Genomic DNA, 17,786 nt, shown 5'->3' on the forward strand with positions numbered 1-17,786 from the left:
AGCTAAAGCTAAAGCTAAAGCTGAGGCTAAAGCTGAGCTAAAGCTGAGGCTAAAGCTAAAGCTGAGCTAAAGCTAAAGTTAAGGCTGAGGCTAAAGCTGAGGCTAAAGCTAAAGCTAAAGCTGAGGCTGAAGCTGAAGCTAAAGCTGAGGTTAAAGCTGAGGCTAAAGCTGAAGCTGAAGCTGAGGCTAAAGCTGAAGCTAAAGCTGGGGCTAAAGCTAAAGCTAAAGCTGAGCTAAAGCTGAAGCTAAAGCTGAGGCTAAAGCTAAAGCTAAAGCTGAGGCTGAGCTAAAGCTAAAGCTAAAGCTGAGGCCAAAGCTAAAGCTGAGCTAAAGCTAAAGTTAAGGCTGAGGCTAAAGCTGAGGCTAAAGCTAAAGCTAAAGCTGAGGCTGAAGCTAAAGCTAAAGCTGAGGCTAAAGCTGAAGCTAAAGCTAAAGCTGAGGCTGAAGCTAAAGCTAAAGCTGAGGCTAAAGCTGAAGCTGAAGCTAAAGCTAAAGCTGAGGTTAAAGCTAAAGCTGAGGCTAAAGCTGAAGCTGAAGCTAAAGCTGAGGCTGAAGCTAAAGCTAAAGCTGAGGCTAAAGCTAAAGCTGAAGCTAAAGCTAAAGCTGAGGCTAAAGCTGAAGCTGAAGCTGAAGCTAAAGCTGAGGCTGAAGCTAAAGCTAAAGCTGAGGCTAAAGCTAAAGCTGAAGCTAAAGCTAAAGCTGAGGCTAAAGCTGAAGCTGAAGCTAAAGCTGAGGCTGAAGCTAAAGCTAAAGCTGAGGCTAAAGCTAAAGCTGAAGCTAAAGCTAAAGCTGAAGCTAAAGCTAAAGCTGAGGCTAAAGCTAAAGCTGAGGTTAAAGCTAAAGCTGAGGCTAAAGCTAAAGCTGGGGTTAAAGCTAAAGCTGAGGCTAAAGCTAAAGCTGAGGCTAAAGCTGAGGTTAAAGCTGAGGCTAAAGCTGAGGCTAAAGCTGAAGCTAAAGCTAAAGCTAAAGCTAAAGCTGAGGCTAAAGCTAAAGCTGAGGCTAAAGCTGAGGCTAAAGCTGAGGCTAAAGCTGAAGCTAAAGCTGGGGCTAAAGCTAAAGCTGAAGCTAAAGCTGTAGCTAAAGAGGCTGAGGCCAAAGCTGAGGCTAAAGCTAAAGCTGAGCTAAAGCTAAAGTTAAGGCTGAGGCTAAAGCTGAGGCTAAAGCTAAAGCTAAAGCTGAGGCTGAAGCTGAAGCTAAAGCTGAGGTTAAAGCTGAGGCTAAAGCTGAAGCTGAAGCTGAGGCTAAAGCTGAAGCTAAAGCTGGGGCTAAAGCTAAAGCTAAAGCTGAGCTAAAGCTGAAGCTAAAGCTGAGGCTAAAGCTGAAGCTAAAGCTGAGCTAAAGCTAAAGCTAAAGCTAAAGCTAAAGCTGAGGCTAAAGCTGAGCTAAAGCTGAGGCTAAAGCTAAAGCTGAGCTAAAGCTAAAGCTAAAGCTAAAGCTAAAGCTGAAGCTAAAGCTGAGCTAAAGCTAAAGCTAAAGCTGAAGCTGAAGCTGAGGCTAAAGCTGAAGCTAAAGCTGAGGCTAAAGCTGAAGCTAAAGCTGAGCTAAAGCTAAAGCTAAAGCTAAAGCTAAAGCTGAGGCTAAAGCTGAGGCTAAAGCTGAGGCTAAAGCTGAGGCTAAAGCTGAAGCTAAAGCTGGGGCTAAAGCTAAAGCTGAGGCTAAAGCTGAAGCTAAAGCTGAGGTTAAAGCTGAGGCTAAAGCTAAAGCTAAAGCTGAAGCTGAAGCTAAAGCTAAAGCTAAAGCTAAAGCTGAGGCTAAAGCTGAGGCTAAAGCTGAGGCTAAAGCTGAGGCTAAAGCTGAAGCTAAAGCTGGGGCTAAAGCTAAAGCTGAGGCTAAAGCTAAAGCTGAGGCTAAAGCTGAAGCTAAAGCTGAGGCCAAAGCTAAAGCTGAGGCTAAAGCTAAAGCTGAGGCTAAAGCTGAGGCTAAAGCTGAGGCTAAAGCTGAAGCTAAAGCTGGGGCTAAAGCTAAAGCTGGGGCTAAAGCTAAAGCTGAGGCTAAAGCTGAGGCTAAAGCTAAAGCTGAGGCTAAAGCTGAGGCTAAAGCTGAAGCTAAAGCTGGGGCTAAAGCTAAAGCTGAAGCTAAAGCTGAAGCTAAAGAAGAGGCTAAAGCTGAAGCTGAAGCTAAAGCTGAAGCTAAAGCTAAAGCTGAAGCTAAAGCTAAAGCTAAAGCTGAGGCTAAAGAAGAGGCTAAAGCTGAGGCTAAAGCTGAGGCTAAAGCTGAAGCTGAAGCTAAAGCTGAAGCTAAAGCTAAAGCTGAAGCTAAAGCTGAGGCTGAAGCTGAAGCTAAAGAAGAGGCTAAAGCTGAGGCTAAAGAAGAGGCTAAAGCTGAGGCTAAAGCTGAAGCTGAAGCTAAAGCTGAAGCTAAAGCTAAAGCTGAAGCTAAAGCTGAGGCTGAAGCTGAAGCTAAAGCTGAGGCTAAAGCTGCAGCTGAAGCTAAAGCTGAAGCTAAAGCTGAAGCTAAAGCTGAGGCTGAAGCTAAAGCTAAAGAAGAGGCTGAGGCTAAAGCTAAAGCTGAGGCTGAAGCTAAAGCTGAAGCTAAAGCTGAAGCTAAAGCTGAAGCTAAAGCTGAGGCTAAAGCTAAAGCTGAGGCTAAAGCTGAAGCTAAAGCTGAGGCTAAAGCTAAAGCTGAAGCTAAAGCTGAAGCTAAAGCTAAAGCTGAAGCTAAAGCTGAGGCTAAAGCTAAAGCTAAAGCTAAAGCTGAGGCTAAAGCTAAAGCTGAGGCTAAAGCTAAAGCTAAAGCTGAGGCTAAAGCTGAAGCTAAAGCTGAAGCTAAAGCTAAAGCTGAAGCTAAAGCTGAAGCTAAAGCTGAAGCTAAAGAAGAGGCTAAAGCTAAAGCTAAAGCTAAAGCTAAAGCTAAAGCTAAAGCTGAAGCTAAAGCTGAGGCTAAAGCTAAAGCTAAAGCTGAAGCTAAAGCTGAAGCTAAAGCTAAAGCTGAGGCTAAAGCTAAAGCTGAAGCTAAAGCTGAAGCTAAAGCTGAAGCTAAAGCTAAAGCTGAAGCTAAAGCTGAAGCTAAAGCTGAAGCTAAAGCTAAAGCTAAAGCTAAAGCTGAGGTTAAAGCTAAAGCTGAGGCTAAAGCTAAAGCTGAGGCTAAAGCTAAAGCTGAAGCTAAAGAAGAGGCTGAAGCTAAAGCTGAGGCTGAAGCTAAAGCTAAAGCTAAAGCTAAAGCTGAAGCTAAAGAAGAGGCTGAAGCTAAAGCTGAGGCTAAAACTAAAGCTGAAGCTAAAGCTGAAGCTAAAGCTAAAGCTGAGGCTGAAGCTAAAGCCGAGGCTAAAGCTAAAGCTGAGGCTAAAGCTAAAGCTAAAGCTGAGGCTAAAGCTAAAGCTAAAGCTGAGGCTAAAGCTGAGGCTAAAACTAAAGCTGAAGCTAAAGCTAAAGCTGAGGCTAAAGCTAAAGCTAAAGCTGAGGCTAAAGCTAAAGCTGAGGCTAAAGCTAAAGCTAAAGCTGAGGCCAAAGCTGAGGCTAAAGCTAAAGCTAAAGCTAAAGCTGAGGCTAAAGCTAAAGCTAAAGCTGAGCTAAAGCTGAGGCTAAAGCTAAAGCTAAAGCTGAGGCTGAGCTAAAGCTAAAGCTAAAGCTGAGGCCAAAGCTAAAGCTGAGCTAAAGCTAAAGTTAAGGCTGAGGCTAAAGCTGAGGCTAAAGCTAAAGCTAAAGCTAAAGCTGAGGCTGAAGCTAAAGCTAAAGCTGAGGCTAAAGCTGAAGCTAAAGCTAAAGCTGAGGCTAAAGCTGAAGCTAAAGCTGAGGCTGAAGCTAAAGCTAAAGAAGAGGCTGAGGCTAAAGCTAAAGCTGAGGCTAAAGCTAAAGCTAAAGCTAAAGCTAAAGCTAAAGCTAAAGCTGAGGCTGAAGCTAAAGCTGAGGCTGAAGCTGAAGCTAAAGCTAAAGCTGAGGCTAAAGCTGAGGCTAAAGCTAAAGCTGAGGTTAAAGCTAAAGCTGAGGCTAAAGCTAAAGCTGAGGCTAAAGCTAAAGCTGAGGCTAAAGCTAAAGCTAAAGCTAAAGCTGAGCTAAAGCTGAGGCTAAAGCTAAAGCTAAAGCTAAAGCTGAGGCTGAGCTAAAGCTAAAGCTAAAGCTGAGGCCAAAGCTAAAGCTGAGCTAAAGCTAAAGTTAAGGCTGAGGCTAAAGCTGAGGCTAAAGCTAAAGCTAAAGCTGAGGCTGAAGCTAAAGCTAAAGCTGAGGCTAAAGCTGAAGCTAAAGCTAAAGCTGAGGCTGAAGCTAAAGCTGAGGCTAAAGCTGAAGCTGAAGCTAAAGCTAAAGCTGAGGTTAAAGCTAAAGCTGAGGCTAAAGCTGAAGCTGAAGCTAAAGCTGAGGCTGAAGCTAAAGCTAAAGCTGAGGCTAAAGCTAAAGCTGAAGCTAAAGCTAAAGCTGAGGCTAAAGCTGAAGCTGAAGCTGAAGCTAAAGCTGAGGCTGAAGCTAAAGCTAAAGCTGAGGCTAAAGCTAAAGCTGAAGCTAAAGCTAAAGCTGAGGCTAAAGCTGAAGCTGAAGCTAAAGCTGAGGCTGAAGCTAAAGCTAAAGCTGAGGCTAAAGCTAAAGCTGAAGCTAAAGCTAAAGCTGAAGCTAAAGCTAAAGCTGAGGCTAAAGCTAAAGCTGAGGTTAAAGCTAAAGCTGAGGCTAAAGCTAAAGCTGGGGTTAAAGCTAAAGCTGAGGCTAAAGCTAAAGCTGAGGCTAAAGCTGAGGTTAAAGCTGAGGCTAAAGCTGAGGCTAAAGCTGAAGCTAAAGCTAAAGCTAAAGCTAAAGCTGAGGCTAAAGCTAAAGCTGAGGCTAAAGCTGAGGCTAAAGCTGAGGCTAAAGCTGAAGCTAAAGCTGGGGCTAAAGCTAAAGCTGAAGCTAAAGCTGTAGCTAAAGAGGCTGAGGCCAAAGCTGAGGCTAAAGCTAAAGCTGAGCTAAAGCTAAAGTTAAGGCTGAGGCTAAAGCTGAGGCTAAAGCTAAAGCTAAAGCTGAGGCTGAAGCTGAAGCTAAAGCTGAGGTTAAAGCTGAGGCTAAAGCTGAAGCTGAAGCTGAGGCTAAAGCTGAGCTAAAGCTGAAGCTAAAGCTGAGGCTAAAGCTGAAGCTAAAGCTGAGCTAAAGCTAAAGCTAAAGCTAAAGCTAAAGCTGAGGCTAAAGCTGAGCTAAAGCTGAGGCTAAAGCTAAAGCTGAGCTAAAGCTAAAGTTAAGGCTGAGGCTAAAGCTGAGGCTAAAGCTAAAGCTAAAGCTGAGGCTGAAGCTGAAGCTAAAGCTGAGGTTAAAGCTGAGGCTAAAGCTGAAGCTGAAGCTGAGGCTAAAGCTGAAGCTAAAGCTGGGGCTAAAGCTAAAGCTAAAGCTGAGCTAAAGCTGAAGCTAAAGCTGAGGCTAAAGCTAAAGCTAAAGCTGAGGCTGAGCTAAAGCTAAAGCTAAAGCTGAGGCCAAAGCTAAAGCTGAGCTAAAGCTAAAGTTAAGGCTGAGGCTAAAGCTGAGGCTAAAGCTAAAGCTAAAGCTGAGGCTGAAGCTAAAGCTAAAGCTGAGGCTAAAGCTGAAGCTAAAGCTAAAGCTGAGGCTGAAGCTAAAGCTAAAGCTGAGGCTAAAGCTGAAGCTGAAGCTAAAGCTAAAGCTGAGGTTAAAGCTAAAGCTGAGGCTAAAGCTGAAGCTGAAGCTAAAGCTGAGGCTGAAGCTAAAGCTAAAGCTGAGGCTAAAGCTAAAGCTGAAGCTAAAGCTAAAGCTGAGGCTAAAGCTGAAGCTGAAGCTGAAGCTAAAGCTGAGGCTGAAGCTAAAGCTAAAGCTGAGGCTAAAGCTAAAGCTGAAGCTAAAGCTAAAGCTGAGGCTAAAGCTGAAGCTGAAGCTAAAGCTGAGGCTGAAGCTAAAGCTAAAGCTGAGGCTAAAGCTAAAGCTGAAGCTAAAGCTAAAGCTGAAGCTAAAGCTAAAGCTGAGGCTAAAGCTAAAGCTGAGGTTAAAGCTAAAGCTGAGGCTAAAGCTAAAGCTGGGGTTAAAGCTAAAGCTGAGGCTAAAGCTAAAGCTGAGGCTAAAGCTGAGGTTAAAGCTGAGGCTAAAGCTGAGGCTAAAGCTGAAGCTAAAGCTAAAGCTAAAGCTAAAGCTGAGGCTAAAGCTAAAGCTGAGGCTAAAGCTGAGGCTAAAGCTGAGGCTAAAGCTGAAGCTAAAGCTGGGGCTAAAGCTAAAGCTGAAGCTAAAGCTGTAGCTAAAGAGGCTGAGGCCAAAGCTGAGGCTAAAGCTAAAGCTGAGCTAAAGCTAAAGTTAAGGCTGAGGCTAAAGCTGAGGCTAAAGCTAAAGCTAAAGCTGAGGCTGAAGCTGAAGCTAAAGCTGAGGTTAAAGCTGAGGCTAAAGCTGAAGCTGAAGCTGAGGCTAAAGCTGAAGCTAAAGCTGGGGCTAAAGCTAAAGCTAAAGCTGAGCTAAAGCTGAAGCTAAAGCTGAGGCTAAAGCTGAAGCTAAAGCTGAGCTAAAGCTAAAGCTAAAGCTAAAGCTAAAGCTGAGGCTAAAGCTGAGCTAAAGCTGAGGCTAAAGCTAAAGCTGAGCTAAAGCTAAAGCTAAAGCTAAAGCTAAAGCTGAAGCTAAAGCTGAGCTAAAGCTAAAGCTAAAGCTGAAGCTGAAGCTGAGGCTAAAGCTGAAGCTAAAGCTGAGGCTAAAGCTGAAGCTAAAGCTGAGCTAAAGCTAAAGCTAAAGCTAAAGCTAAAGCTGAGGCTAAAGCTGAGGCTAAAGCTGAGGCTAAAGCTGAGGCTAAAGCTGAAGCTAAAGCTGGGGCTAAAGCTAAAGCTGAGGCTAAAGCTGAAGCTAAAGCTGAGGTTAAAGCTGAGGCTAAAGCTAAAGCTAAAGCTGAAGCTGAAGCTAAAGCTAAAGCTAAAGCTAAAGCTGAGGCTAAAGCTGAGGCTAAAGCTGAGGCTAAAGCTGAGGCTAAAGCTGAAGCTAAAGCTGGGGCTAAAGCTAAAGCTGAGGCTAAAGCTAAAGCTGAGGCTAAAGCTGAAGCTAAAGCTGAGGCCAAAGCTAAAGCTGAGGCTAAAGCTAAAGCTGAGGCTAAAGCTGAGGCTAAAGCTGAGGCTAAAGCTGAAGCTAAAGCTGGGGCTAAAGCTAAAGCTGGGGCTAAAGCTAAAGCTGAGGCTAAAGCTGAGGCTAAAGCTAAAGCTGAGGCTAAAGCTGAGGCTAAAGCTGAAGCTAAAGCTGGGGCTAAAGCTAAAGCTGAAGCTAAAGCTGAAGCTAAAGAAGAGGCTAAAGCTGAAGCTGAAGCTAAAGCTGAAGCTAAAGCTAAAGCTGAAGCTAAAGCTAAAGCTAAAGCTGAGGCTAAAGAAGAGGCTAAAGCTGAGGCTAAAGCTGAGGCTAAAGCTGAAGCTGAAGCTAAAGCTGAAGCTAAAGCTAAAGCTGAAGCTAAAGCTGAGGCTGAAGCTGAAGCTAAAGAAGAGGCTAAAGCTGAGGCTAAAGAAGAGGCTAAAGCTGAGGCTAAAGCTGAAGCTGAAGCTAAAGCTGAAGCTAAAGCTAAAGCTGAAGCTAAAGCTGAGGCTGAAGCTGAAGCTAAAGCTGAGGCTAAAGCTGCAGCTGAAGCTAAAGCTGAAGCTAAAGCTGAAGCTAAAGCTGAGGCTGAAGCTAAAGCTAAAGAAGAGGCTGAGGCTAAAGCTAAAGCTGAGGCTGAAGCTAAAGCTGAAGCTAAAGCTGAAGCTAAAGCTGAAGCTAAAGCTGAGGCTAAAGCTAAAGCTGAGGCTAAAGCTGAAGCTAAAGCTGAGGCTAAAGCTAAAGCTGAAGCTAAAGCTGAAGCTAAAGCTAAAGCTGAAGCTAAAGCTGAGGCTAAAGCTAAAGCTAAAGCTAAAGCTGAGGCTAAAGCTAAAGCTGAGGCTAAAGCTAAAGCTAAAGCTGAGGCTAAAGCTGAAGCTAAAGCTGAAGCTAAAGCTAAAGCTGAAGCTAAAGCTGAAGCTAAAGCTGAAGCTAAAGAAGAGGCTAAAGCTAAAGCTAAAGCTAAAGCTAAAGCTAAAGCTAAAGCTGAAGCTAAAGCTGAGGCTAAAGCTAAAGCTAAAGCTGAAGCTAAAGCTGAAGCTAAAGCTAAAGCTGAGGCTAAAGCTAAAGCTGAAGCTAAAGCTGAAGCTAAAGCTGAAGCTAAAGCTAAAGCTGAAGCTAAAGCTGAAGCTAAAGCTGAAGCTAAAGCTAAAGCTAAAGCTAAAGCTGAGGTTAAAGCTAAAGCTGAGGCTAAAGCTAAAGCTGAGGCTAAAGCTAAAGCTGAAGCTAAAGAAGAGGCTGAAGCTAAAGCTGAGGCTGAAGCTAAAGCTAAAGCTAAAGCTAAAGCTGAAGCTAAAGAAGAGGCTGAAGCTAAAGCTGAGGCTAAAACTAAAGCTGAAGCTAAAGCTGAAGCTAAAGCTAAAGCTGAGGCTGAAGCTAAAGCCGAGGCTAAAGCTAAAGCTGAGGCTAAAGCTAAAGCTAAAGCTGAGGCTAAAGCTAAAGCTAAAGCTGAGGCTAAAGCTGAGGCTAAAACTAAAGCTGAAGCTAAAGCTAAAGCTGAGGCTAAAGCTAAAGCTAAAGCTGAGGCTAAAGCTGAAGCTAAAGCTAAAGCTGAGGCTGAAGCTGAAGCTAAAGTTAAAGCTGAAGCTAAAGCTAAAGCTGAGGCTAAAGCTAAAGCTAAAGTCTTACGTTTTCCTGGCTCTGCGGCCGGCGGCTCTGGAGGCATCTGCGCGGCGTTGTTCTGGTTCAGGTGGTTCTGTGGATGGACGGGCCGCTCCATGGCGCCCCCTGTGGGCTGGGCGGGGCTCTCCGCGGCGCCCTCTGTGGGGGGGTAGGAGTAGTGCTGGTGGAAGCCGGAGTACTGGGCCTGCAGAGCGTGGAACTGCTGCGTCTGGTGGATCCTGAGGAGCACAGCGTCACTGAAACAGACTCTGAGGGAAAGGTCTGAACTTCAGATACAGAAGAAACCAGACGTGTCCTGCAAAACCACCACATCTAACCTCCTCACCCCCGCCTCACCCCAGCACACGCTCTCCTGTTCGGCTTTACCCAAACCAGCACAATGTTTCTGATGAATATGCTTGTTGCACCGTACGGCTATGCTAGTTCCTCTGACCTGAAGGTGTGAGCGCCAGTACTTCCTGTCTATATTCTTTTCCTGGAATAATAATATAAATAAAAAAAATATACATAAAACGGCACTATTTCAAATTGTGCATTAACCCCTTAACCCCCGCCTGAACCGAGCACATTTTCTCCAGTTTGGCTTTACCCCAATCCAAAAGCTTCTGGAAAAAAAGGTGAGAAAATAGCAACAAAACTGAGACGAAAAAAATGACGGAAATGTGACAGAAAAGTGACGAAAAATTGACGAAAAAAAGGACAATAATGCGAAACAAATTTGACCAAAAAAATTGACAGGAAAGGACTAAATTTTGACAAAAAATTTACAAAAATGTGACTAAAAAAAGACAAAGAATTTGATAAAAAATTGACGAAAAATTTAAAAAAAATGTGACAAAAAAGTTACAAACATGAGTTGAACATCCAACAAAAAAATGATGAAAAAAAAAATGTGATGACGTGAGGAAAAAGATCCTCTCGGTTCAGGCGGGAGTTAAGAGGTTAAATTAGCTTCAAGACAAACTCCCTGATCCTCACAAACATAAACGTCTCGTCTATGGAAATATTTCTACCAGGAACTCACTGGTCTGAGCTCATCTTAATGGAAATGAATACGAACAGGAAGTACTAGCGCCCACAGCTTCAGCTCAGAGGAACTAGCGTAGCCACATTGTGCAACGAGCTGATTTGTCCTCGATTTAAGAAACTCATTTAAGGAAACTTTGTGCCATTATGTAATTATGACATGTTTACCTTCACATGTGGAAAAAGTCATGTGACAAACGTGACAAAGTGCCGTCACGGGAAAACTAAAGAGCTGATACGATACTTGATAAAGGATCACAAAGTATGATCGGATATTTTGTCCCAGCTCTACAAACATGAAGCTAGGGCTGTGCAATTAATCGAAATTCGATCACGATTTCGATTACAACAGTAAACGATTACAAAATTAGCATAATCGCAAAAAATCAATTATAATTTTTTTTTTCAAATTTTAGTTTTTTATTTTTAAATTTCATATTTTTTTTCTTCTAATTTTTGGATTTTTGTCACTTTTCTGCTGTATTTTTGTATTTTTTTTGCTGGAATTTTGTCACTTTTTTCTGCTGGATTTTTGTCGGTTTTTTTTTGGATTTTTGTCGGTTTTTTTCTGGATTTTTGTCTTTTTTTGATGGATTTTTGTCACTTTTTTGCTGGATTTTTGTCTTTTTTTGCTGGATTTTTGTCTTTTTTTGCTGGATTTTTGTCTTTTTTTGCTGGATTTTTGTCGTTTTTTTCTGGATTTTTGTCTTTTTTTGCTGGATTTTTGTCTTTCTTTTGCTGGATTTTTGTCCTTTTTTTGCTGGATTTTCGTCTTTTTTTTGCTGGATTTTCGTCTTTTTTTGCTGGATTTTTGTCTTTCTTTTGCTGGATTTTTGTCCTTTTTTTGCTGGATTTTCGTCTTTTTTTGCTGGATTTTCGTCTTTTTTTGCTGGATTTTTGTCGGGGTTTTTTTTGCTGGATTTTCGTCTTTTTTTTGCTGGATTTTCGTCTTTTTTTGCTGGATTTTTGTCGTTTTTTTGCTGGATTTTCGTCTTTTTTTTCTGGATTTTTGTCATTTTTTTGCTGGATTTTTTTTCCCTTTTTTGATGGATTTTTTAAAGGCAACAAATAATCGTTTGAATAATCGTGATTTCAATTATGACAAAAATAATCGTGATTATTATTTTTCCAATAATCGAGCAGCCCTACATGAAGCCGAGTTACTTTGGGAAAATATAAACTGAAAATAATAAATAGTAATAAAGCCGTCAAAGACTAACCCTTTTTAACGACATGAGTATCAGTACATGCTTTATATATTTATATATTTATATATTTAGAGGAGTTTGGCATTTCAGCACAAACCTGTTAAAGGAAAGGCCGGTGTTCTTCAGACTGAGATCAGTTCTTACCTGAGTTTAGACGAGTTGATCCGTAACTGTCTGGTCTTTGTGGAGGAGCTCAGTCACTTCTAACTTCACCCCCGTTTGGAGCCATAGGAATAAACAGGGAGAGGCCGAATGTGAACAACATCTTTGGTCACACAAAGACCAGACGGATACGAATCAGCTGGTCTGAGCTCAGGTAAGAGCAGATCAGTCTGAAGAACGGAGAACTGTCCCTTTAATTAGGGCTGTGCAATTAATCGAAATTCGATCACGATTTCGATTACAACAGTAAACGATTACAAAATTAGCATAATCGCAAAAAAAACGATTATATATTTTTTTGTTTATTATTGTTTTTTCAAAAAAAATTTTTCAATTTTTTTATATTTTCAATTTTTTTTCAAATTTTTTTCCATTTTCTCCAGTTCAGCTTTACCCAAATCCTGTAGGCCAGTGTAGCGCCTCATTTGAAAGCTAAGATCTACAAAACTCATCTAAATGGATCTTTTTCCTCACGTCATGAGATTTTTTCCATCTTTTTTGGGGGGGAGTTTCAACTCATTTTTGTAACTTTTTTGTCATTTTTCTCTTTTTTTTTGTCTTTTTTTGTCACATTTTTTGTCAATTTTTTGTTAATTTTTTGTCTTTTTTTGTCAAAATTTTGTCACTTTTTTTATCACATTTTTGTCACATTTTTTGTCAATTTCTTGTGACATTTTTGTGCCATTTTTGCCACTTTTTCATACATTTTTCGTCACTTTTTTGCCACATCTTCATCATTGTTTTCGTCTCAGTTCTGTCTCTATTTTCTCACCTTTTTTCCAGAAGCTTTTGGATTGGGGTAAAGCCAAACTGGAGAAAATGTGCTCGGTCCAGGTGGGAGTTAAGGGGTTGATAAATAAATAAAATAAAGATAGACTTTTTTTCTTAAAGGCAACAAATAATCGTTTGAATAATCGTGATTTCAATTATGACGAAAATAATCGTGATTATTATTTTTCCAATAATCGAGCAGCCCTGCCTTTAATGCACTTAAACTCGAGCTACTTCAACTGTAACCACTACTATATTACTATTACAGTTACAGTTACAATTACAGTTACAGTTACAGTACTTTGTTACAGTCTTAACTCTTCAATAAATGTGAAATGGAGTTTTGTTTATAAACTTTGGACACATGACTTTTTAAACATATGATCATAATTATTCACTATCAGATCGACCCGAGTATCGAGTATCGACTATCGAGTATCGTGTATCGTGTATCGTGATCGTGTCGGGACAAAAGTTTCCTGCTGAGTCTCTGAGAGCGAGGCCTGACTGACGTGTTCCTGGTTTTGCAGGACACGCCTGTAAAGCGTGACACACGTGAGGGAGGGGGGGGGCAGGAAGGGGGGGGGGGGAGCACATGCTTCAGTTTGAGCGCTGTGGGAGTTTCGGGGGTAAATTTGGAGAGTGTTTGGGGGGTTTCTGACTCACCACTGCTGGATGTACTCCGGGTTGACGGGCATCGCGGCCGGAGACCTGTCCTCCATCGCGACGCTCGACTTTTGATAAGATATTCACAGTCAATTCAGGAAACAGCAGCGTTTTATCCCGATCAGAAAGTCAGATTCAACCCGTTAGTGCGTTAGTGTCAAAGTGAAGGCATGTGCCACAGGTCAGGTCCAAACACTGGAGGGAACACACACCGAGGACCTTCACAATAAAGCAACACTAATGCGTTAAATAAAGATTGTTCACTGATGCATTAAATAAAGATTGTTCACTAATGTATTAAATAAAGATTGTTCACTAATGTATTAAATAAAGATTGTTCACTAATGTATTAAATAAAGATTGTTCACTAATGTATTAAATAAAGATTGTTCACTAGTGTATTAAATAAAGATTGTTCACTAATGTGTTAAATAAAGATTGTTCACTAATGTATTAAATAAAGATTGTTCACTAATGTATTAAATAAAGATTGATCACTATGTATTAAATAAAGATTGTTCACTAATGTATTAAATAAAGATTGATCACTAATGTATTAAATAAAGATTGTTCACTGATGTATTAAATAAAGATTGATCACTATGTATTAAATAAAGATTGTTCACTAATGTATTAAATAAAGATTGTTCACTAATGTATTAAATAAAGATTGTTCACTAATGTATTAAATAAAGATTGATCACTAATGTATTAAATAAAGATTGTTCACTAATGTATTAAATAAAGATTGATCACTAATGTATTAAATAAAGAGTGTTCACTAATGTATTAAATAACGATTGTTCACTAATGTATTAAATAAAGATTGTTCACTATGTAATAAATAAAGATTGTTCACTAATGTATTAAATAAAGATTGTTCACTAATGTGTTAAATAAAGATTGTTCACTAATGTATTAAATAAAGATTGTTCACTAATGTATTAAATAAAGATTGATCACTATGTATTAAATAAAGATTGTTCACTAATGTATTAAATAAAGATTGATCACTAATGTATTAAATAAAGATTGTTCACTAATGTATTAAATAAAGAGTGTTCACTAGTGTATTAAATAAAGAGTGTTCACTAATGTATTAAATAAAGATTGATCACTAATGTATTAAATAAAGATTGTTCACTGATGTATTAAATAAAGATTGATCACTATGTATTAAATAAAGATTGTTCACTAATGTATTAAATAAAGATTGTTCACTGATGTATTAAATAAAGATTGTTCACTGATGTATTAAATAAAGAGTGTTCACTAATGTATTAAATAAAGATTGTTCACTAATGTATTAAATAAAGATTGTTCACTGATGTATTAAATAAAGATTGTTCACTGATGTATTAAATAAAGATTGTTCACTAATGCATTAAATAAAGATTGTTCACTAATGCATTAAATAAAGATTGTTCACTGATGTATTAAATAAAGATTGTTCACTAATGCATTAAATAAAGAGTGTTCACTAATGTATTAAATAAAGATTGTTCACTAATGTATTAAATAAAGATTGATCACTAATGTATTAAATAAAGATTGATCACTAATGTATTAAATAAAGATTGATCACTAATGTATTAAATAAAGATTGTTCACTAATGTATTGAATAAAGATTGTTCACTAATGCATTAAATAAAGATTGTTCACTAATGCATTAAATAAAGATTGATCACTAATGTATAAAATAAAGATTGTTCACTAATGTATTAAATAAAGATTGTTCAATAATGTATTAAATAAAGATTGTTCACTAATGTATTAAATAAAGATTGCTCACTAATGCATTAAATAAAGATTGTTCACTGATGTATTAAATAAAGATTGATCACTAATGTATTAAATAAAGATCGTTCACTAATGTATTAAATAAAGATTGTTCACTGATGTATTAAATAAAGATTGTTCACTAATGTATTAAATAAAGATTGTTCACTGATGTATTAAATAAAGATTGATCACTAATGTATTAAATAAAGATCGTTCACTAATGTGTTAAATAAAGATTGTTCACTAAAGTATTAAATAAAGATTGTTCACTAATGCATTAAATAAAGATTGTTCACTGATGTATTAAATAAAGATTGATCACTAATGTATTAAATAAAGATCGTTCACTAATGTATTAAATAAAGATTGTTCACTGATGTATTAAATAAAGATTGTTCACTGATGTATTAAATAAAGATTGTTCACTGATGTATTAAATAAAGATTGTTCACTAATGCATTAAATAAAGATTGTTCACTGATGTATTAAATAAAGATTGTTCACTAATGTATTAAATAAAGATTGTTCACTAATGCATTAAATAAATATTGTTCACTAATGTATTAAATAAAGATTGTTCACTAATGCATTAAATAAAGATTGTTCACTAATGTATTAAATAAAGATTGTTCACTAATGTATTAAATAAAGATTGTTCACTAATGCATTAAATAAAGATTGTTCACTAATGTATAAAATAAAGATTGTTCAATAATGTATCAAATAAAGATTGTTCACTAATGTATTAAATAAAGATTGTTCACTAATGCATTAAATAAAGATTGTTCACTAATGTATTAAATAAAGATTGATCACTAATGTATTAAATAAAGATTGTTCACTAATGTATTAAATAAAGATTGTTCACTAATGCATTAAATAAAGATTGTTCACTAATGTATTAAATAAAGATTGTTCACTAATGTATTAAATAAAGATTGTTCACTAATGCATTAAATAAAGATTGATCACTAATGTATTAAATAAAGATTGTTCACTAATGTATTAAATAAAGATTGTTCACTAAAGTATTAAATAAAGATTGTTCACTAATGTATTAAATAAAGATTGTTCACTAAAGTATTAAATAAAGATTGATCACTAATGTATTAAATAAAGATTGTTCACTAATGTATTAAATAAAGATTGATCGCTAATGTATTAAATAAAGATTGTTCACTAATGTATTAAATAAAGATTGTTCACTAATGTATTAAATAAAGATTGTTCACTAATGTATTAAATAAAGATTGTTCACTGATGCATTAAATAAAGATTGATCACTGATGTATTAAATAAAGATTGTTCACTGATGTATTAAATAAAGATTGTTCACTGATGTATTAAATAAAGATTGTTCACTAATGCATTAAATAAAGATTGTTCACTAATGTATTAAATAAAGATTGTTCACTAATGTATTAAATAAAGATTGTTCACTAATGTATTAAATAAAGATTGTTCACTAATGTATTAAATAAAGATTGTTCACTAATGTATTAAATAAAGATTGTTCACTAATGTATTGAATAAAGATTGTTCACTAATGTATTAAATAAAGATTGTTCACTAATGTATTAAATAAAGATTGTTCACTAATGTATTGAATAAAGATTGTTCACTAATGTATTAAATAAAGATTGTTCACTAATGTATTGAATAAAGATTGATCACTAATGTATTGAATAAAGAGTGTTCACTAATGCATTAAATAAAGATTGTTCACTTATGTATTAAATAAAGATTGTTCACTAAAGTATTAAATAAAGATTGTTCACTAATGTATTAAATAAAGATTGTTCTCTAAAGTATTAAATAAAGATTGTTCACTAAAGTATTAAATAAAGATTGTTCACTAATGTATTAAATAAAGGTTGTTCTCTAAAGTATTAAATAAAGATTGATCACTAATGTATCAAATAAAGATTGTTCACTAATGTATTAAATAAAGATTGTTCTCTAATGTATTAAATAAAGATTGTTCTCTAAAGTATTAAATAAAGATTGATCACTAATGTATTAAATAAAGATTGTTCTCTAAAGTATTAAATAAAGATTGATCACTAATGTATCAAATAAAGATTGTTCACAAATGCATTAAATAAAGATTGTTCACTAATGTATCAAATAAAGATTGTTCACTAATGTATTAGATAAAGATTGTTCACTAAAGTATTAAATAAAGATTGTTCACTAATGTATTGAATAAAGATTGTTCACTAATGCATTAAATAAAGATTGTTCACTAATGTATCAAATAAAGATTGTTCACTAATGTATTAAATAAAGATTGTTCTCTAAAGTATTAAATAAAGATTGTTCACTAATGTATCTGTATTTGCTCATTATTACTAGTCTAAAGTCTTTAGTCACAGATTATTTGCTGCTCCTTCATGGTAAGAGTTTGGCTCGTGATCAGTCCCTGATTTTAAACTAATGTGTTAATAATAATCTTAAGTTTATAAAACAGGCTTTTCAATAGAACTGTAAATGTATTACATCATTATTACAATGAGACTTTAATCTTTAAAACTAGGTGTATTTCCCGGGGCAGGACTCGTGGCTACGTGGATGACAAAACAATATCTTTGTGAGGAGCCTCTGCGAATAAAACCCACATTTCTCCCGGAGTTTTGTCAGAATCCGGGTTAAAGTGAGGCTGACGGAGGCGCCAAAGTATTTCACAAACAAGAGAAAGAAACGAAGAGTTAAAAGTCCATATTTAAATGTCCGGATCATTGTTACTGAGGCTAACAACAATAACGCGCTTTAAACGTGGATATTTACGTTTATATTCACTCTTTATTGTCCCACGCATTCCCCCCTTAAAGGCAAATATACTTGTTCCCCCAGGCCCAGTTTTAAAGTTATTTTAGACTTTAATTTTCCACTTTTGTTGTTAGTGCTAGCCGTTAGCCGCGGTTAGCTCCGGGCAGCCGCTAGCCTCTGAGCTAACGTAGCATGGATGAATGAACTCGCCTCATTTGGCTGAAAAACGGGACAGAAAAAGCACAAATCTGCGGGTGAGAGAAAGTGTGACTGTACCTGCAGGCGGGGAGGTGACGAGGGTTGCTTTGTAGAGATAACTGCTTTATTTTCCCATTGATTTCCGAGGCTCAAAGAGGCAACAAAGAGACATGACACATTCAACTCTGACACCGGAGCGGACCCACGGCGACACGGGGGGGGGGGCGAGACCAGAAATCAGGACTAAGTCTGAAAAATACCGACCGGAAACAGTAACATCTGAGATATATTTAAAGATTTAACCTTTATGTATTTATTTTATTGGGATTTAATCGCGTCGTGTTCGATAAAACACAGAAAAAGCCGAATCCCCCCGTGTGAGCGTTGGTTTGATCCGCCGGACTTTTAAACAGGCTCGATTCTGATTGGCTCAGAGCTCTGCGTCAAAATGAACGGAGACCGGAAAAAAACATTTGAAAACTATTCTTTTAACATTTGGTTTATTTATGAAAGATAAGAGAACGGAATGATTCTAATAATTTAATAATATTAAACAGATGTAGATTTATTAACCCCTTAACTCCCACCTGAACGAAGCACATTTTCTCCAGTTTGGCTTTACCCCAATCCAAAAGCTTCTGGAAAAAAGGT

General features: G+C 37.4%; 1 protein-coding gene across 2 annotated transcripts in view; it reads right to left on the minus strand.

The window, feature by feature from the left end:
• Positions 1-17,538, minus strand: part of LOC306982648 (G/T mismatch-specific thymine DNA glycosylase-like) — a 34,781-nt gene extending 17,243 nt beyond the window's left edge. Inside the window, exons 1-3 of one of the 2 annotated variants that reach the window (XM_079583116.1) lie at positions 17,214-17,538; positions 12,386-12,453; positions 8,559-8,770 (exon numbers count right to left, since the gene is read on the minus strand). In XM_079583116.1, coding sequence (XP_079439242.1) covers positions 8,559-8,770; positions 12,386-12,441 — 268 coding nt within the window. In that variant the 5' untranslated portion in view covers positions 12,442-12,453; positions 17,214-17,538. The remainder of the gene's footprint in view (positions 1-8,558; positions 8,771-12,385; positions 12,454-17,213) is intronic. The other variant, XM_079583117.1, reaches the window with a different exon arrangement.
• Between the last annotated feature and the right edge of the window lie 248 nt (positions 17,539-17,786).

This window comes from Gobius niger, assembly GCF_951799975.1.
Source record: "Gobius niger genome assembly, contig: SCAFFOLD_82, whole genome shotgun sequence".
Taxonomy (NCBI): domain Eukaryota; kingdom Metazoa; phylum Chordata; class Actinopteri; order Gobiiformes; family Gobiidae; genus Gobius; species Gobius niger.